This window comes from Mastigoproctus giganteus, chromosome 11 (assembly GCF_048544385.1).
Source record: "Mastigoproctus giganteus isolate SK-2022 chromosome 11, ASM4854438v1, whole genome shotgun sequence".
NCBI classification, from domain to species: Eukaryota; Metazoa; Arthropoda; class Arachnida; order Uropygi; family Thelyphonidae; genus Mastigoproctus; species Mastigoproctus giganteus.
In genome coordinates, this window is record NC_143585.1 from 102764217 (window position 1) to 102786731 (window position 22515).

General features: G+C 39.5%; 2 protein-coding genes across 2 annotated transcripts in view; one reads left to right on the forward strand and one right to left on the reverse strand.

Annotated features, from left to right (window-relative positions):
- Nucleotides 1–22515, reverse strand: part of LOC150078312 (solute carrier family 49 member A3-like) — a 148008-nt gene that overhangs the window by 120161 nt on the left and 5332 nt on the right. The gene's annotated exons all lie outside the window — the stretch shown is intronic.
- The window catches only part of LOC150078313 (hemocyanin C chain-like), a 42104-nt gene continuing 37021 nt past the window's right edge, over nucleotides 17433–22515 (forward strand). The window contains exon 1 of the mRNA XM_090385247.1: nucleotides 17433–17704. Coding sequence (XP_090241373.1) covers nucleotides 17497–17704 — 208 coding nt within the window. The 5' untranslated portion in view covers nucleotides 17433–17496. The remainder of the gene's footprint in view (nucleotides 17705–22515) is intronic.

Below are 22515 nucleotides of genomic sequence, written 5' to 3' on the forward strand. Positions count from 1 at the left end.
AAAGCCAACATTATTACTCTCTGTAGGGATAATAACTTTTGTCTAAACTTAACAATATTTACACGCTTAAACCATACAGAGACGACGTATACTATGATTGGGAGAAATATCGCCTTATAATATAAACTCAAGACCCTTTTCCCAAGTCCCCAATCACTTTTTATAACTCTAATAATTGCTAATGTAAATGTTTTGATCTTATTACTTATATAATCAAGGTGCGGAAAAAATGACAATTTTTCATCTAGTAAAATTCCTAAGTATTGAACTTAAGATCTCAAAGGTATTTGCTTTCCATTAATTATTAATTTCGGTGGCCTTCCATAACTTGTCTTTCAGCAACATCATTACTGTCTTACTATCTGATATCTTAAGTTTATTTACACCTGCCCACATACTGAGATCTTTTACACCTGCCCACACACTCAGATTTACACCTGCCCACATACTCAGATCTTTTAGGTGGGGCTGGATGGTTTTGCCCTCCTCTTGTGGTATGGCTACCACAAGAGAAGGGCAAAACCATACAGCCTCACCAACTGGTAGTGCTTCATGGGCAACTGCGCTAGTGACCACCCATGAAGGAAGACGCCAACTCAAGAAGTGGAGCATAGAAATGAATGCGTACATCATGCAAACATACTACGAAATAACGAAGCTGGAAACCGATATGACAACTTACAGGGAGAGACTACATACCAAGTGGTTGGAACAATTCCCGGATATTCAGGTCACAGAACAGCGGACCAGAGGACCATCGTCACAATGAACCTGATAGCTCCTGCAGTCTTAGAAAAAATCAAGCAGGGCGTGGCGATAAACTACAAAGGATAAAAAAATATAGTCAATACGAAACAAAAGGAGGAAGAACATAATACTACCGAACCAGAGGAGGAAGAGCAAGAATAAATACAATCCACAGCAGCTGAAGTGGAAAGAAACAAGGTCATGATATCCAGAATAGAAGACGAGCGGTAGAAAGCCCTAACAGAATTCGAAGGAATGGACCCTACAAAGACCCACGAGATACCGAAGCAGAGGCCCAATTGAACATTGTGGAGAGTCACAGACCACCCGAGCAGAAGATGATTGAGGAGTTTTGGGGAAACATAGAATAATAATAATAATAATAATAATAATAAAATTCTTTATTCATATAAATTTAGGACACGATTCCCGCTACAAGCAACCAGAGGAATCTCACAATTACCTGGACACATTACATTCAGTACATACAAAGGTACACAGCAAATATATAAAATACATTGAAAGTGCTAATACTGTATATTATACAGAGCTTACATTGCATTATACAGATTTGATAGTTATTATAATAGATTATACAGAGCTTATATTGCATTATATCGATTATATAGTTATTATAATAGATTATACAGAAATTATAATGCATTATATAGATTTTACAGTTATTATATACTAGCTGCAACACATTGAGACAGTCTGGAAACTTTCACTGGTAGTTATGACTAGTTCCACTGACAACTGCAGGAATGCTGATTGTGCTTGACTATGGATTTGCGCTTTTCTCTTCTGTAGGCAGAATCTCTGGACCACACATCCAAATCAATGTTTGTGGAGTTCAGCGCGCCGATGATGCTGTTTCGAAAGTGCTTCAGGTCGAGAGCTTCTGCAGATTAGAACAGAGCACTGGACGGTTTCTGAGGGTTCTACCAAGGATTTTCCAGCCTACAGGCAACAGGCAACGATCTTCCAGATATTAACGAAGTCGAGAGCAGTGGAGCACAGATTAAGCGCCATTGTGAGCTTCCCCGCATATGCCAGGTGCTGGGTTGGGGTGTATCTGAAATTTATGCAGAGCTGTGATTTTGATGTTGTATAGGGTAGGTGAGCCCAATTGTTGGCCCACTTTAGAACCCAGAATGTCTTCAGAGTGGACATACGAATAGCCGACCAAACTTCAATACCATAACTGATCATAGAACTAAAATAGTAAAGGAGAAATTTTCTGACTGTTTCCTTGTTGTGCGCACTACAGAGATCAAGTTTCATACCCCAGAAAGCCCGTAATGCTCTTTAACGCAGTTGCTAGATTTGTGCCTTATACGTTAGGTTTTCGTCCATTACCACTTAGGAGTGATAACGGACGAAAGAATTTTACGGAATGAGTGCCGACGAAAACATGCCCGCAATGGAGGGCTGCAGAGAAGCTGCTGGATTGAGGTCTGCATGTGTTCTGGGTGAGAAGATGATATATTTGGATTTTTCAGGGTTTATTTTAAGCCCAAAATAGGCAGCATATTCACAGAAAGAGGACAGATTCAGTGGTTTAGGATGATCGACTTCAATAATTCCACTGCCTGGTCTGGTGAGGTGTTAGCTGGGCTTGAGAGGTAACATACAATATTGTTGGCGTAGGCCATAAACGCAGATTTCTCATTCATTAGCGGAATAAATATCGCTGAAACAAGCAATACCGACACCGATCCATCTTGGGGTATACCAACTTCCACCTGTTTTTTGATGCAGTTATTCCCTTACTGGAAGGTAAGGCATATCTTGGTCAGCAGATTCCTGAGGAGCTTCGAGACATTACCTGTGAAACCGTAGTAGTTCTACAGGAGGTACATAAATGGATTAACTTGGACTGAGTCAAAGGCCGCTTTCAGATCCAGAAAAACAGCATGAATAACATAGCCTCCCAGGCTATGTTATTCATGCTGTTTTTGCTCCCAGGCTTGAAAGGTTTTCAAATTCAGAGCCTGTATGCATGTTATCAGTGATCTTTGTGAGAATGCGTAATATGTATGCTGAGGTCTCTGGGAAAGGATCTGATGCACTTCTCCAGGCATTTGAGAAAAGGGGAGGAGATTGAAATAGGCCTGTAGTCAGCAGTTGAGATCGGATTTTGCTTTGGAACTGGGATGACTATAATTCAGCCAAGCGTTTGGGACCACTCCCTGTTGTCAGATGCTGTTAAACAACTTCGTCAGCTCATCGCTGATGAAGTAGGAGGCAACTTTAAGACAAAAGTTGGGAATAGAGTCACTTCCCATTGTTTTCTTATTGGACAGGTCATTGATAGCCTCGATTAGCTCCTCTTCGCCAATGTCACGTTAGTCAAATTAATTATGTCGTAGTGGGCACTGTTCCAGGAAAGTCCGCAGCTGCACTGTCTGTTTTGACGAACCGAGTTACATGATCGCACAATGCGGCCAGGTCTAACGATTCTGCTGACCGAATGTGATTTGCCGACCAGGATCGCTGGCCACACACTATCCACTTCTCCATGAACGAGTTGATAGCCTGCTTCTTGGATTTCTAGAAACTGCATCTGGCTATTAAGTACGCTGAGTATGATCTTTCTGTGGGTGATCTCTTGAATTGGGCATGTAGTCGTTTTTCTTTAAACGGGTGCATAAGGATGCTGGACCACCACGGCTTCGAGTGTGGGCAGATGACGCATACTCGACTTGACCACTCTAGCAATGAAAGACAACCATTTCTGAAGCAAAAACGCAGCTTCCTCTATCTCAATTTCACTGAAAGTTCGCCAGGGGTAGAGCCTAAAGAGATCCATTGCTGTTTCAATTTTTAGGTATTTTGGATCATATACAGCCTTCCTGATCTTTTCAATCGAGTTACAAGAATTGATCAGCAACGGGTGGGGAGTAAGTAAACTGCACATACTAGCAACAGTAGTCCATCGACTAGATAGCAGCCCAGAACAGCCTCAAAATCGCTACCAGGGTATGCCCAAGATTTGATAAGAGGGAGTTGTTGCCATTGGCAGATTAAAACTCCAACTCTTTTCCAACTTTCCTGTTCGCTAGAATAGACTGATAACCGATGTTCGTGGTTAAAGGCGATATGTCCAGGTCGCCACGAAGCCAGGTTTCAATAAGGATAACAAAGCTGTAATCAGCACTTATAAGTATGTCAATCAGGGCACTGAGCTTGTTCTTCAGGCTCCTGATGTTCTGCATGAATCATTTCACATCTTTATCGTTTACGGGCTTGATCTCGATTAAAATTCTTGGGTTCCTTTTCCTCAGGATGGTGGCTGGTTGGAGGTGGATTCCTCTTGAGCAGGTTGTAGCACTAGAACCCGCCCCACTAGTAATGTACACTTGTATCTGGTTATCAGACTTGACAAGATGATTGCAGGATTTAGTCAGCAAGGTGGCTGCTCTGCTTTCATCAAGTTGAAAGGTACAGTCTGGTTTGCTGCCTAGCTATGCTGAGAGATGCAACCTGCCCACCTCTGGTCTCGACATCGCATGAACCCCTGGTTGTGCCTCATGGTCGCCGAAAGATGGCATTACCAGGAGACCTGCAGGCCATATATCTGTGTTTAGATACCTTTCTATATGAGGATCTTTGATCTTGATCCGGAAAGAGGCATAAGTTGGATGCCTGATGGGAACTCTGCTGGGCTTACCGGATATGTCTAGTTGCTTCAGAAGGGTTTCAATTTGTTCCACCGTTGTTTCCGGGCATAGTCGACTTATAAATATGCCCGATGGTTTAGACCTTCCTCTACGTTGCACGATTTTAATACCTAGTGGGTTAGGGTTAGAGCCAATAACTGCATCACGATTCTGATCAGCTCAGCTGACAAAGGTCTCTTTACTAAGACTGGTCTTGCCTTGCTTGGGAGGCAGAAATGATTTTTCTGTGGGAGTCAGAAACCATTTGTTTCGAGTGTTGAAAAATTTCCATAGGTAAGGAGTCTGTATCCTGGATGGGCTTACTGATGGACTGAAGCAGTAAGGACACAGAACGGTGCGTAGAATGTTGTAGGTCTTCCAGCCCCTGAAGTGACTCCCTTAGGGTTGTATTCTCCGTGCAGAGCTTTCTCAGAATATTCTCAAATAAGGTAAGCTTCTCGCCCATTTTACTATAATTCTGACACAGGAGCTCCTCATGCTGCTCTAGAATCTGATCAGTTTGCGGCTGAGCGTCTCGGCGTAGGAGAACTGTGGCGAAGTCGGACATACTAGCCTTAGGTGAACTGCAGTCAACTTCCACCTTGGCCGCTGGAGGTGGGGAATGGGAGACGCAGTCCCTTGCCCTTGATTCTGTGGCGTTCACTTTGTGCCCACGGCATGCAGCACACTGCAATCGTGATCGCCTCTGGACTGAGGAGCGAGCTAAGTTTTTTAAAAGACAACAGGTCTCACATTAAAACAAACCTACTGGGGGCATTGCACTTGATCCAGCAATTTTCTGCACGTTTCAGACTGCTTCTGCACTTGGGTATAGCAAGGCTTAACTACGTGGGAAGGCATCAATAATACATAGCCAAATCTGATTGAACAGAATATTAGCAAAGCGACATCGTTTTAAGTTATCTCATATTGTGAATATTTTCACTACGAGTTGCCATGATATTGCACTACTTCGAATAAGTAACGCTTCACCTGAGGAGGAGAAGACTAAAGTTACTTATTCTCAGATGGATACCACCACCCAGACGGCACCGTTTCAGGGCTATTTGGCCCTTCTTCGGTGGGTGGGTGGGTAAGTACCCGAGTGATGCAATGATGGTATCTGGGTGGTGGTATCCATTCTGAGAATAAGTAACATTAGTCTTCTCCTCAGGTGAAGCGTTACGTATTCGAAGAAGTGCAATATCATGGCAACTCGTTGTGAAGGTATTCCAATATGAGATATAACTTAAAACGATGCCACTTTGCTAATATTCTGTTCATTCAGATTTGGCTATGTATTATTGATGCTTTCGGACTATACTTATACATAGTCTATAGACTTTTCCATAGCTTGAGGCTTACGCCCTAAATGCTTTATAGTCTAAATACATCATACACCATCAGACATCTCTCATATTGTGGAGTTATACTTCATAACTGTTTTGCCATCATTGCATCACTCGGGTACCTACCCACCCACCGAAGAAGGGCCAAATAGCCCTGAAACGGTGCCGCTAGGGGGAGCTTGATGATGTCCGGAGTTCCACTGGGGAAGCGTTGCCTATTCGAGGAGTTTATGAGTTTTTGAGTGGTGTGAGTTGAAGGAGTTACTGTCCCTTTCATTCTTCTACACCGTTTCTTTTCTTCTTCCACTCCTACTATAACTTTCCCTCTACTTTTTTGCTTTTCTAAGTCTAATAGGGACAAGTGGATATTCGAGTAGATATTCACATACATACATAAATAGCCCTGAAACGGTACCAGGGGGAGCTTGATGATGTCCGGAGTGTCCAAGAATAGGTAACAACAGCCTTCTCCACTGGGGAAGCGTTGCCTATTTGAGGAGTTTGAGTTTTTGAGTGGTGTGAGTTGAAGGAGTTACTGTCCCTTTCATTCTTCTACACCGTTTCTTTTCCTCTTCCACTCTTACTATTACTTTCCCTCTACTTTTTTGCTTTTCTAAGTCTAATAGGGACAAGTGGATAGTCGAGTTATTATCCCACACATATACAAATAGCCCTGAAACGGCACCAGGGTGAGCCTGATGATGTCCGGAGTGTCCAAGAATAGGTAACAACAGTCCTTCTCCACTGGGGAAGCGTTGCCTATTCGATGAGTTTTTGAGTGGTGTAAGTTGAAGGAGTTAATGTCCCTTTCATTCTTCTACACCGTTTATTTTCCTCTTCCACTCCTACTATTACTTTCCCTCTACCTTTTTGCCTTTCTAAGTCTAATAGGGACAAGTGGATAGTCGAGATATTATCCAACACATATACAAAATAGCCCTGAAACGGGTACCTACCCACCCACCCAACGAAGAAGGGCCAAATAGCCCTGAAACGGCAGCAAGTGGAGCCTGATGATGTCCGGAGTTTCCAAGAATAGGTAACAACAGCCTTCTACACTGGGGAAGCGTTGCCTATTCGAGGAGTTTATGAGTGGTGTGAGTTGAAGAAGTTACTGTCCCTTCACTGTTTCTTTTCCTCTTCCATTCCTACTATTACTTTCCCTCTACCTCTTTGCTTTTCTAAGTCTAATAGGGACAAGTGGATAGTCAAGTTATTATCCCACAAATATACAAAATAGCCCTGAAACGGTGTCGTCTGGGTGGTGGTATTCATCTTAGAATAAGTAACATTAGTCTTCTCCTCAGGTGAAGCGTTACTTATTCGAAGTAGTGCAATATCATGGCAACTCGTTGTGAAGGTATTCACAATATGAGATATAACTTAAAACGATGCCGCTTTGCTAATATTCTGTTCATTCAGATTTCGCTATGTATTATTGATGCTTTCGCACTATACTTATACACAGTCTAGCCTTTTCCATAGCTTGAAGCTTGCGCCCTAAACGTTTTATAGTCTACGTGGGAAGAATAAAAATTTAGAATACAGTACTTACTTTATGACGTATGCTGAGAAACGCTTCACCCTGCAGGGAGATTATTACCCTTCCTAACCTTGACAATGGTCGCAGACGGTAAAGACGGCAATCAAGTAAGCAAATTCTTCCAAGTTATAGGAATGACGGGCTTCCGCAGCAGAAAGGTACCTGATTCGATTTAACTTACCAATATGGAGCAGGAAAGTAAGGCAAAAGAGCCTAGCCTTCTGGATGGAACTAGAACTAAAACCAAGGACGTACAAGAGATGAGAGAGTGGGAGATTCGGGAGGAAGTAGTAAAACAGACGATGAAGAACTCTCACAACTGGCGACCTCCAAGAATAGATAACGTTCACAACTACTGGTACAAGAAGCTCACTTGCACACAAAAGCAGTTCACAGAGCAGTTCACCCAAATGATAAGGCATCCAGAGACAATCCGGAAGTTTCTCATCCAAGGAATCACATATCTAAACCCTAAAGACGAAGATATAAGAAACTTGGCGAAATACAAGCCAATTACCTGCCTCCCAACGATGTACAAGATCCTGGGCAGGTGCATAACCAAGAAGATATCAGACCACTTGGAGAGCCAGAACATAATGGCCGAACAGTAGAAAGGATGCAAACGGCTGAGCAAAGGATGCAAGGAGCAATTAACCATAGATGCCGCGGTTATAGAGCAAGCCTACAAGAAGCGCCGCAACTTGTACACCGCCTACTTCGATTATCTCAAGGCCTTCGACTCCTTGCCTTATAACTGGCTAATAGAGGCGCTGAACATCTACAAAGTCAATTCGATAGTGACAAACTTCCTAGGAGAAACGATGGCGAAATGGAGTACCACCATTAAAGTCGAGAACATCACAACCAGTCCAATCCAATCCCCATCAGGAGAGGAATCTTTCAGGGAGATGCCCTGTTCCCACAGTGGTTCTGTCTAGCACTTAACACGCTAACCACCATGCTCAACAGCAGCAAGTACGGATATAACCTCAAAGAAAAAGGAAGGAAGAACCTGTACACCCTCACCCACCCGATATACATGGATGACATCAAGCTCTACGCTGGAACCAAGAAGCAACTCCAGCAACTACTCAGGATCACCGAAGAATTAAGCAATGATATTAGGATGGAATTTGGTCTAGACAAATGCAAGATCCACGGATTGCACAAGTGAAAATTAATCAACTGAAACTACCAGCTGCCGACTAGTAAAGAAATCGAAGCGATGGCAGAGAGAGAGGCATAGAAATACGTGGGAATGATGCAGGCTCAGCAGTTACATCACAAGGAAATTAAGGTCTGCCTGACCGAAAAATACCATCAGAGACTCAAAAGCTTGCTGAAAGCAAAGCTAAATGGAAGGAACACAGTTAATGCCATAAATACCTATGAAGTCTCAATGAAAACATACTCCTTCAGGGTCATAGATTGGACTAACACTGAGCTGGAGGATATCATGAGAAAGACAAGGACAATGATGACCAAGAGCCGCCAACACCACCCGAAGTCAGCCGTAGAGAGAGACTGACAATTGCTCGGAAAGAAGGAGGAAGGGGCCTAATGGACCTCATTGAGCAACAGAAATCAGCCATTGTTAACCTGAAGGATTACTTGCAGACACATATAGTGCACTCCACCAGGTCATAAGGAAAATAAGCAGGCAGGCACTCAATCTTAGCGAGGAGTCCCCTCCCAACCAGAAGGCAGAAACGAAGCTAGAAAGATGGGCAAAGAAGGCACTCCACGGCAAACACTACAGTGATCTCCATCAAGATCACATAAATAAAATTGCTTCGAATGCAAGGCTCACGGGCGGGACGCTCTTCCACGAGACTGAAGGATTCATGCTTGCCATCCAAGACCAGGTAATCAACAGCAGAAACTATTAAAGATACATCGCCAAGGAGCCCGGAGTGTCCGATGATACATGTCGATGATGCCACCTGGCCTCAGAAACGATCCAACACATCATCGCGGGATGCAAGGTGATTACCCAGACTGAGTACATTCATAGACACGACCAGGTAGCCAGGATAATACGCCAGAAGCTATAAAGGAAATACAGTTGAGGAAAGAAAGTGTACTGTACTACAAGTACCAACCACAGGCAGTACTAGAGACCCCCAACTCACAAGCTGTCCTGGGACCCCACCATAATAACGGATAAGACAATCCTGCACAACAGACCGGACATAACCCATGTGGAAAAGAAGGAAAAGGCTAATTACCTGATTGACATCGCGGTGCCCAACACTAGCAATGTCCAGAAAACCCATGGAGAAAAAATCAGGAAGTATATGAACCTAAATACGATAAATATTTGTATTGACGATTTATTGTAAACTCTACTGACTTGGTTGTCGTGCCGGAGTATAAACAGAAAATTTATTTATTTATTTTAAGACAGGAGATCAAAGAGATGTGACATATGCAACAAGCAACAACCATCCCGATCATCGTGTCAACCACCGGTATGGTGCCAAAGACCCTACATAACAGCCCAGCAGCAACAGGTCTCCCAACAAACACCTATAAGGAACTCCAGAAAGTCGCAATCCTGAACTGAACACCTGATAACCAGAGTTCCTCGATCAACAGTAACACCAGACTTAACAACAACCTCCCTGTGCACTTGGTGACAATACCCGTCGCGAGGTGCAACCCATAATCAGGGAGAAATAATATAAGAATAACAATAATAACTCTAGATATTCTTACTATGGCTGCACTAAATTTTTAATTTTGTTAATTAAATAGTTTATGTGGGGCATAAATGTTAAATTAGAGTCCAACATTACCCCAAATACTTATTGTTGCACCATAGGTACCTGTTTACTGGTTAATAAAGCCCCTAAATTTTCCCTTCAAAATCATCATTACAGTTTTCTCTGAAGAAATCTTTTGTTTGTTGGCTTCCGTCCAAGCCTCCAAATTACCTAATACACACTTCGAAACTGTCCTCCAACATTTTCCTTGATTTACGTGATATGCAGATGACTAAATTCTCTGCAAATGCAACTTTGTGGCAATTCACAATTGGCACCTGTGACCACTGGTCAAGCACCATGTTCCAAAATAAGGGCCCTAACATTAACCCCTGAGAACTTTTTTGAGATTGAACAATTTCACAAATTTCGTCCATGTCGACAAGAGGGACGAATACTGATGTTTTAACTTGCACACGCTTACATAGAGGCCCGCCGTCGTCCTACCTACCTCCCGAAATCCTTTTAAAACAGATTTTTCAAAAGGAAATATAGAAATAAATTTTCCTGATGCTATCGAGGCAACGTTAGATGGAAAACTACTAGCTTGGAGGGACATACAGACTAATAGATTAATAATAGCCGCGGGCAGAGGGAAAAGTGATTTTTGCCTTGCTTCTTAATAGAAGCAATGCAAAAATCACTTTCCAGATATTAACTTTTTAACTTTCCAGATATTAGAGTCTGTGCTGTAACACAGTGGTATCCTCACCGTTCTCCCCACAGCGGGTGGAAAAGGCCCGGGTTCGAATCACGTCGATGACGGAAGGAATTTTAATGAGCTTTTTTCACTCCGTGGCTGAGTTAATCGGTCTCAGGCATAGATAGCAAGGTTTTCCACAAAAACGGGTTTTTTCGCCCAGCAAAACAGGCAAATCGACAATAGAACACACGCAATTTAAGGACATAATGCATGGCAGATGAATTTAATTATTCGGGTGGCCTAAAAATAATAGTTTTTTTTTTGTGCTATAGGTAAGTAAAAGGAACAACTGTACAGAGAAAGAGAACAGGTCAGTAATTCTGAATTTCGTATAACGGGGAATTTTAACTTTCCAGATATTGACTGGAACTTGTGAGTTGATCACTTACGCACTAAGATATATGGGTTCATTCAATGACCGTTTTCTACAGCGACATGTTAAAGAGGCAACTAGAAAAAGCAATACTGTTGATCTGATCATCAACGGTGATTCTTCATTCATTGAGAATATTGCAAGTACAAGAACCATTAGGTGGTAGTGATCACAGTGTATTGATATGAAATTTACTTAAACATGTAACTACCATTAAGTGTAAAGGGAAGGGATTTTGATTTCGTAAAGGGGACTACAGCGTTCTCAGATATTTTTTTAATTATATACAGTGGGACGAAGTAATGATGTTACCAACAACAAATTCTAAACGGAAAGCATTCAGGGAAATAATCATAGATGCTAAAATGCTCTTCACGCCAGATAAAAAAAGCTGTTCAAGACTACCTAAATGGATGTCAAATGAACTACCGAGACAGGTGGCAGAGAAGAAAATTGCACATTCTATTTATTTGTACACACAATTATTACACATATATATATACAATAAAGATATATATACAATTTTATATACATTAACATTCTCGTTACACATATATAAGACATTATATTATATTTGACCTGGTGCATTGCCTATGTGTATCCCAGAGTCAAGGGTGGCTCCTAGGCAAAAGCCCATCTCCACCTAGTTCATCTGTTTTGGCTTAGAACCTCAACAAATCTAGCCTAAAAACATGTGCGAGGTATTTTACCACCGCCAATATAACACAGCTGCTGCCCTTCTCTAGGCCCGGGTTTACGTTATGTATTTGTGCCGAACGCACAAGTCCCGCACCCATCGGATGTAGTGCAATACCAGTTGGTGTAGACAAATGAATTGCTAAGTCATTGTGCTAATGGAGAACTTCCACAAATTATTCTCATTACCACCGAGAAACAGTAATTATTATATTAAACAGATATATACAGTACAATACTTTTTTTAAATATGCTCAGTCTCTGATTCCTGGGAACCAAGAAAAAAAATATATAACATACAATGCACAATTAACAACACTGTCTAGTCTGTCCGCGGGAACTTTCAAACCTGTCGATAAGCATAATGAAATAGCTACTAAAGCTAAAGCTACTAATGCTAATGCTAAATGATTTCTCATAAACCTTGTGTTTCACAGAAACCAATCTTTATAATAACAATTGACATAAATCTTGTCAATAACAATTGACAAAAATCAACGCAACATTAATTAACATAAATCAACACAATAACAATCCTTTAACAGCAGTTTTTGGAGTTGGTTTTGTTATGGTCTTTGTGGCATCAGATAATGTGGTGGTATGCCACTGCCTACCACATGGCCGATTTTGAAAGGGGCCGGCTTTAATCATAGAAAGAGCCATCATGCATCCCACGAGATGCTCATGAAGAGGAAAGATGACTATAGTAGAGTACCGCTTAGTGCAGAAGGCTGATTACAACTGGTTTTCGCCTAGTTTCCAGAGGTCGTCTATATAAACGGATATATATTATGCATTAGATTCGCACAAGTAGTTATAAATATATAATATGTTTCACTTATTATATTTATTTATTTATTATATTTTTATATTTACTTTATTGTCCAGGGTTCCTGCGACCTCATTTTTAGCGTTTCTAGAAATATGTGTTCTAAGGACCCAGAGCAAAGTTGTAACCAGAGTGAGGCGACGGAGCTTTCGTTAGGTGTTTTTGATTTTTGAATTTTTATTTTGTAGTCCTTTTTATGTATATGTATGTGTAATTATCACATAATTCAACCAGTGCCTATTATAATTTTTGTCATTTATACAGCAAAGGAGGGGGTAGGGTTTTCTTAGGCGCATCACCGACTTAGACCATATTGCACCTTATATACTATATTTTGTCTGTAAACTACATGTGTTCTGTGATCGATTGCCTTGTTTATTGGATAAACTCGAGTTTCTGGGAAAAAAAAACTACGCTCGCCTTAGGCCAACTAATTCAGCCAACTTAGGCCTTCTTCATCCACTATGGGGAGGACAGCGATTCGACGAACTGGGCTACTTACGAGGATACACTGATGCAGCAGTTATTAGTATTAGTATTAGCAAAAAAAAATTGCAAGGAAGCTATATTATACAGAAACAGCAAAAAAAAAAAAAAAAACAACTTCCACATTACCTGTCCATCCTCTCGAAAAGTTTGTCTCGTTCTTCTTTGAATTTATTAAAATTATTCACTTCCACAACAACAGATGAAAGCCTGTTCCAACAGTCAACTACCCCTTGATGAGAGCTAACTTCTGTACTGTATTCTCCAACCATTCTTCCTCAATTTGAATTTATACCCCCTCATAAGTGTAGTCTGAGAAAGAGAATGCCATCCACTCTGAGCATTCAAATTCCCATTCAAAGCCTGTAACACCTCAATCAGATCACGTCGCAGGTGTTTAGTCTCCAGACTTACCGCATGAATGTCTGCAATTCCACACCTTCATGTGGTACTCAAGATGCAGCCTAACCATTTCCTTATATGATAGGAAAATCGCGTCCTTATCCCTGCTAGAAAAATTCAAGTATATCATTGATAAAACCTCATGGGCTATCCTAGCAGTCTGTCCAACTGTTCAGAGAACTTAATGCATGAAGAATTGCTGCTAATAATCACATCAAAAGTACTGGTTTCTCTTGTTGCCTCTCTAACATGCTGCTCTAGAAAACAGTAATCGAATAAATCCACAAAACTCTTACTACCTTGTGAGTGATGAATTCTGTCAGTGACACTTACTACCTTGTGAGTGATGATATCTGTCAAATTAAAATTCCCCATTATAAGCCAATTTGATTTACTTTTTTAAAATTCCCATTATAAGCCAATTTGATTTGGTCCACCATATTTCTCTGTATAGTTTTTTTGTTATACTTATCGCAGTCATTATGCCTATAACACACCCCTAGTCTCATTTTTGTTTTCCCAGTGTTTATGTCACACCAAACTGATTCATCATTGCACTGTCCCCCCCCCAAGTCGACTTGATGCACTGCTTTAGATTTAATATCTCCTGTGGCTTTTGTCCTTTCTGTATACATTGTACTCTCCATATTCTAATTCCGCATCCCTTATGACAGTAATATCGTGTCTCCGATATCCCAACAATATCTGCATTTCATGACTTAAATCGGGATTTCAAATTAATGAAATGTATTTAATATACTCCTAGTATTAGCGTACAAACAAATATACATGCACATGTTTTAGTAACCCTAACACAACCTATATATTTTCTTGTGGTGCAATGACCCTCGAGGAGGTCTTGTAATCTCCGACATCTCGCTTTTGAGTCTGCTGTATGTCCTAATAGATGGCATTAGCATTAGTAGAGGCATACGAAGCAAGAAAGCAAGCTTATATAGCAGCAGACAAAAAAAAAAAAAAAAACCCTTCCTGTTTCACCCATCCATTCATTCCAAAAGTTTGTTTGGTTCACCCTTGAATTTATTTAAGCTGTCAACTTCCACAACGACAACAAGGATGGAAGTTTGTTCCAGTAATCAACCACCCGCTGGCTAAAGTCATATTTCCGCACATTCATTCCACAACTGTCTTTCCTCAATTTGAATTTATGCCTCCTCAGATGCGGAATCTGAGCAAGAGGAAAAATCCCATCAGCATTCAGCTTTCTCAAACTAGGCACCTAGTCTCCAGACGCTGCAATTTGCAGAACTTAAGTCTGTCTTAGTAACAGTAACCCTTTGTTCCACTCACTAACCTCGTTGCCCTTCTCTGTACTCGTTCTAGCAGCTCTACATCTTTCCTAAAATCCTCGAGGCCTCCAGGCCTGTATGAAGTATTCAAGGTCTGGCCTGACCATTAACTTTTACAAGGGGATAATCACCTCCTTATCCCTGTTAGCAAAATTCCTATACAGCCTTGCAAGAATCACTTTTACGTTGGCCTGCGGCTACGCTTAATCTATTATTGTGTATACTGCCAGGCTGGCAGTTTTTGTTTACCACCTAACTTGCACCTAACTCTGCAACTGTTCCTAAGTAACATTAATCGCATAACTCAAGGGATACAATTCCATATTCTCTGTGGACAAGTTCTCTGTGCCAGTATAGTGATAGTACAGTTTCACCCCTTATCACGCGTTTGGAGAGGTCTAGGTTTCAATCCCGTCGATGACTGGAGGAATTTCCAAAGGTCTCCTCAATAGAGGCTGCAGTTAACAAATTTCAAGTGGAGGGAGTTAGGTTTTAGTCCGTGAGTTATTCCGAGTTTTTCACTCCATACAACGTGCAAATCGGCTGTTACAGAACTAATATGGAGCAGTTTGCTTAGCTGCTCAAAGTTGCTTAGCTCCTAAAAACCAATCACAAAACATATATGGATGAACTCATTGGATAATAGAAATGAATCAGGCCATTATTTCATATGTTTTTTTAGCATTCACTATTCACTAAAACTAAAAAAATTTAGCATTCTTTTCGGTATTCACTGAATGAGTGAATACCGAAAAGATTTGCTAACCATTAGATTTGACAATTTGATTTTCTGAAAAATTTAAAGTGGAATTGCAATCGTTGATCATTTTTAATTAAAGAAGTGTGGCTGTGTGTATCTTCTTGTCCAAAATATTTTAATATTCCTCCACCCTCCTCAATATCATATACCAGCATATTTTGACTTTCATGTGATACTATAATGACCAAAATTTTGGTCACTACAGTATTTACCCCCGCTGTTTTCACCAAAAAGAAACCAACTTTTCTCGACTCTGTCATCGTCTCAACAACAAGGAACCAACTGAACTGCTGCAACGTCTATCGATATCTCTAGAAACTGACTCTCTAGAAACAGTCAGTTTCTAGAGATATCGATAGCCATCATCTACGTTACAGCATCCTTGTTGTTTTAAATCTAAATCATTTCCAAATGCACTGCTACACTCACCTTCTATTCTTTTTTTCTATTTCTTTTTCTTTTATTTTATTTATGTTGTCTCCTTTTTATTTATTTATTTACTTTTCTTTTTACATTTTTAATTATTTTCTCTCTTTTCTATTTTTATTTTATTTATTTAGGGTTTTTTTTTTTTTTTTGCTGGTACCATAGTTTGGGCAGCTGTGGGTACGGGATTTGCTGCCATCCACTGGTATAACACTACCTCCAGTGGGTGCGGTTTTCGTCCTTCCCAGGACAGACAAAGATTGTAAGGGCCCACTTACTGGTGGTTAAGAGTACACTTAGTTGTGGCCGACCTCCCCGTGGTGGAGACGGACATTAGGCTGGCTTTCCAGGTGATCGCCTTCCTGGTTGCACAGAGGGCAGAAACATTTAAACACCCCAACAACACACATACTACAAAAACATAACATTACACACACATTTCTGGCCATTTTACAGTTTCTATCACAAACCAAAAGTAGCTGGGCGGAGTTGAACTAACGTTCCGCAGCCGCCGTATATAAGATATTAAAAATGTCTACTGTTTTAAGATTAAAACATTAACTGTTTTAAGACTAAACCTAGTTTCCCTTTTTTTCTAATATTATCTGAAAGTTGATGGTAATAAAACTATTACTGAAATAATAATAGTAAAATAATCCTGGGAGGGTAAAAATGACTCCCCCTTCGGTTGCGCTACTGAATGAGTGAATACCGAAAAGATTTGCTAACCATTAGATTTGACAATTTGATTTTCTGAAAAATTTAAAGTAGAATTGCAATCGTTGATCATTTTTATTATGAAAAAAATATACAAAACTGCTACGTTCGATCTTAGCACATTATTTTAGAAAAATTTTATTTCAGTTTTAGCACATTATTTTAGAAAAAAAAAATTAGTCAAAAAGTTTAGACATACCACCGAAAAATATTAATTCATACCTGTTTAATACCTCTGATAATTCAGAAAATACTATTCTTCAAATTTGATAAGCTAAAATAGGAAACGGTAATCACTATGATTTCCTGTTTTGTTTTTTTTTTTCTATCTTTATTTAAGAAACGGAAGTTCAGGCATTTATTTTTAGTTCGTGTTACATTAGGGATGTATTTTCCTCTTCTCTATATTACAAACAGTTATTTAAAAACATTTCTTGGTACGAGAAGAAAATATCCATTCGGCACTGAGCGGTCACATTTCCTGTGTATAAGCACAAATTAACAGGAGTATTTCAAGAGAACCCATTGCTCAAAAACAGAATTGGAAGCCAATCATAACCATAGGCGTTAAGACAAATTTAGGCAAGAAAACTGAATGAGAGAATATTTTCTTAGAAATGACGCCTCTTCCTGAATAATAAGAGGTCATATAAAAGCAGAAACACTAAGAAGACGGATGTCCCAGTCACTTTCAGCAACCAGGTCTCTTGGACTCGCTAAAGGAAACCATGCCAACGAGTTCAGTAGCGGATAAGCAAAAGCGGATTATTCCGCTTTTCACATATGCTACCTCAACCACTAAGGACAAATTTGGCATGCGTGTACAGCGCGAACCCAAGCTTCAAGGATTGGGGATTCTAGGCCGTGGACAACTTTTTTCATGCTTTCACCAGGCTCATTTGGAAGAAGCCATCAAACTTGCTGAAGTTTTCATCTGTGAGTGAATTTTTCAATTATCTTATAATGATAACTTTATGAAAATATATTATAATTATTTTCAGAATATATTAAGCTAGAACGAAAGAGGCCTTCTAGTTTGGAAAGAAACGACATAAAAAAAAATAAAAAAAACTTTAATATTCCCAACCAACTAAAATGTAAAACACAGAAGTAAAAAAAGGTAAAAATAAAAAATGTAAAATTACACAGAAATATGCATTTCCATTGTAACGGAAAATAGTTCTCTGCAAGTATCAGGATAAAGATCATATGAGCAAACTCCTTCACTTATTACAGATGCACTTTAATAGCAATAGATATTTGATGATCGAAATTCGAGCAAGCTATGGAGTATTTGATTCAATCTTCTGTGAAACATTGATCTAGTGACGGGTACTAATATCCTCTCAATCGTGCAAATAATATTTTTGAAAACTGCATAACAGATTATGGATTTTAAAAGTAGATCAATGTTCAGCATCATATTGTTGTAAACCCTCCTGAAGCAGCTTTTCCTCAACATCATCCACTGGTGAGAGCAGTGTGTATGTGTGTGTGTGTGTGTGTGTGTGTGTGTGTGAGAGAGAGAGAGAGAGAGAGAGAGAGAGAGAGAGAGATATCAATTAACTTCAACCATTTCCTAAAGAAATTACTAGGCTGTTAAATGTCTTATGCCCACCCTGCCCCGTAAGGTGGGCACTAATAACTGTTAGATAACACTCGAGCACTAATAATTGTTAGAATGCTTATTCTCTATTCCCAGACCAGATCATCTGGAAATAAAATTTAATAAAATAGAACTACTGTAATCTAACTCTATATACAAGTTAGTGCAATTATATGTAAAAGTCGGCGTTTCCAGAAATTTTGTCTTTTATTTCTTCCATGCTCAAATTAATGGGTATCTTCTGTGAGCCTCTTCGTTCATAATACAGTATACAATTTTATAGATGCGCTGCTATATCGTACTTATATACAATAAGTTGAATTAATCCACCCTGCATGTGGATTTTTTTTTAAAGAATATTAAACTAATAAGTACAGTAAAGTGTCAAATTCTTTCAATAAAATCTAAATTTTAAAATATTTTATTACCAAATTAAACACAAAGGTAAAAAACAAGGTTCCAATATAAAAATATTTTATTACCAAACCAAGGATATTCGTAATATAAAGTCAAAAATAAGCTTTCAGTTTAACGCTCAATGGTTAGTTTATTTAATCAGTAAATTTCCTTGCTGATTACATGTTTTTTTATTATTTATATCTTTCATTCTTACACTTCATTCAATTTATCTGTCAAAAGAATCAAAGAATATTTAGGGAGAAAAAAAATACACCTGGATTTGATCACCTACGATGTTTGATCAAAAAGTTCGGTGTTCGACTTTGTATCTTGAAATTGTGACGTCGTAACACGTTTGTGATTCCCCTAGACATAGTAATGCATAAAACCGTTTATCTGCAGTGTCTGAATTAGTGTGTGTGTAGAATAGGCGTTTTATGTGTTTCTAGAATGATTAGCATTTTTTTTGCTAAGTAGCGAATTTACATCATATATTGTTTCAGATAAGAGAAAAATCCAGCAAAAATCCAAGAAATGTTAAACATAGCTTTTGATGAAGTTCTTATGTGTCGTTGAAGACTTTTCAGTGGTTGGCAAGGTTTAAACAGGGCCGCTTGTCAGTCGAAGGCAATTTTCGCTCTGGCCACAATTCAACTTCAAAAACCAATGGGTCAATCTCTTGTATTCCTGATCTGATCAAAAGTGATCAACGTTTAGCTATCCGGGAAGTGCTGGTGAAATTGGTATTACTTATGGATCAATTTTAACTCAAGATTGAGGAAAACGTTGCATTTCAGCCAAGTTTGTGCATTGCATCCTCACTGATGATCACATAGAGCGGGTTCTGGCATGCCAGGACCTTCGTCAACCTGATGCTGCTGACTTAAATTTTGTTTCTTCCTTCATTACAGATATCGTGGGTGAATTTTTCGACGAATTGTAGACTTTGGGGGGGGGGGAATTGTCTGCGTGTAACTAAGGGTATTCTTTGGGCGGTTTGCCGTTTTCCGAAAACGGAGTCTTCCAAGGACCCCCCCCCCCTCCCAAAAAACAAAACAAGGAAATCGCTTTCAAATGTGAAGATCGTGCTTATGGCATTTTTTGATTCACAGCGCATTGTTAAAAAAAAAAAATTTCTGTTTATACTCCTAGTCGACCACATAAGGTCAGAGAATACAATATAATCGTATTTAGTAGTCAAGTGAGCTTGAACCACGGTCACTCAAAGCATGTGTACTTATGTATCCTTGAGCTTGCTTACTCGAATACGGCGGCCTTAAAATAAATAAGCTGTTTATATTCCTGAACGATCATACAAGGCTAGAGGAATTCACAAGACAGAGTAAACAACAACAGCACAGTAATAAGTAGTCACGCAGGTTTAACCCACGATAACTGAGGAGCGTAAAATTACGGCGGCGTTAAAGTAATGAATTTGTCCAATATGATCAAACTGGAAATACTATAAAACTACAATTCTAAGGCGATTGCGCCATGCTATTTGGAGAAAACTGCTGGAAAAGTGGACTTCAGGGAATTGGAACTTGCATTGTGACCATGACCTGCACACTCGGCGTTTTCTATTCAAGAATTTCTTGGGATGCACTTTATCACTGTGGTCCCCTAATTCGCCATACTTACTCGATTTAGTTTCCTGTAACTTTTTTTTTTTTTTTTTTCCTGTTGTTTCCCAAGCTCCTTTAAAGGTCACCGATTTGCAACGACTAAGAAAATTATTCAGAATGCGACCCATGGAGTATTAGAAATTCCAAACGAGGCCTATCAGGAATGTTTCAGAAACTGCAAATATGTTATAATATGTGTATACAGTGTACGGAAACTACTTCGATGACAATCCACCCGAATTGCCGGTAAGCTTAATCATTTCCGAAAACTGGTTCAGTCCCGCACTTCTTGATCACACCTCGTACACCAGCAGTAACAATACGCGTATGCAACTTACCCATTACGCTACTGTTTCAACTATTTTCGTTGTGCATATATCCACTTTACTATGTCAGTCATTTGCACAAACGCAATTATAGTTGGGGTAGGCCGTTATATGGTGTTTTTCCATAGAATTATACTTTTAGTAATGACCACTCTTATATCACGTGAATATTAAGATAGTTTATTTTGTAAATAACTAAATTCCTATACATTGAGGTGACGTTTCGAGAATCTTGGCGGTGCTCATCATCAGACGATACACAGTGTGCCAATTAAATAACGAGACTGACGCTACTACAAAAAAAACGAATAACATTAACGGCAAAGTAAGGTTATATATTTTCGAAGTAATCACCTCCGATGTGTACACACTGTTTACATCTTTTATACAAGTTTTGAAAACACTTCTGGAATTCCTCTTCTGGTACCGCTTTCAGCTGGTCGGTCACTGCAGCCTGGATGTCCTCTATCGTCCCGTATCGCGTTCCTTTCATGGCTGTTTTCATTTTGGGGAACAAAAAGTAATTGCGGGAGCCAAATCCGAAGAAAATGGAGTGTTCGATGGCTGGAATCGATTTTTTTTTTGCCAAAAATTGCTTGATGTTGATGGCAGAATATGCGGGTGCACTGGTACGGCCAGGTCGAGGATCATCCTCTACCGACTCACGTCCTTTACGAAAACGAGAAAACCATAACACACTTGGTGGAGACAAACATTCATCAGCATAAACTTTTTTTACATCGTAAAAAAAGTTTATGCTGATGAATGTTTTTTTTTTTTTTTTTTTACTTTTTTTACATCGACATGCACAAAATTATTATTACTCTTTCCATCATAAATCACGAACTACTCATCAGACAAGTTTCAACTTGCACTCGTTGGAAAGAGCGCACTCTAGCGGATCTAATCGTGTACTATTTTGGCCTCTTACTTTGATACTAACGTTAAACGCAGAGCAAAACGCAGTCTCGTTATTTAATTGGCGCACTGTGTTATTAGCTGTTAATGGGCAGAAAACCAAACTGATGTTACATATAACTGTTACTTATTATACTTTATATTATACATTATTACTAATTTATAACAGAGGTAAGAATTATATATACAAATAGGAAGTAAAGTACCAGGTTAAAATATTTACAACTAAAGTTACAATTAAACTCTGTCAGAATGATTAAAGAAAATATAAGGTAAATTGCGGTATATGTTTAATTGTATAAATGTTAACCTAGTACTTTTACTTCCTATTTGTATATATAATTCTTACCTGTATTATAAATTAATAATAATGAATAACTAGGGGGCTCCGTCCCCTGCTCGCTTCTCTCTCGCCAACTCCCAGGCTCGCTTCTTTTGCACGGCCTTAGGCTGAGGTCTTTTACTCTGTATACGTACATCACTTTAGTTCAAGGAAGTTGGAATCAAGGGATTTAAGGAAGAAAACTTTAGAACTAAGAAAGAGAGTTTTTATTTTTACAAAACAGATGTCATCTCAATTCATAATGCATCTTCGAATACAATGTTCTTTATACGTTTAGGTCCTTTGTCGGCCCATTGTATGCGTATACCAGCCTTGCTTGTGTATCTTGAAAGTGTTACATATAGTTGTTCATGACTGAATATGAAGTCTCTGGAATCGACCACGAACAATCCGACGCAGTCAAAAGTCTGTCCCTGTGACCAGAGTCGTGCCGAGGGCTAGGTGAACGAGGCGCTTGCCTCAGTTAAAAGCTGAAAGGGACGCTAAAAGAAGGATTAAATAATTGCCAACGTTGCCATCATTAACAGTAG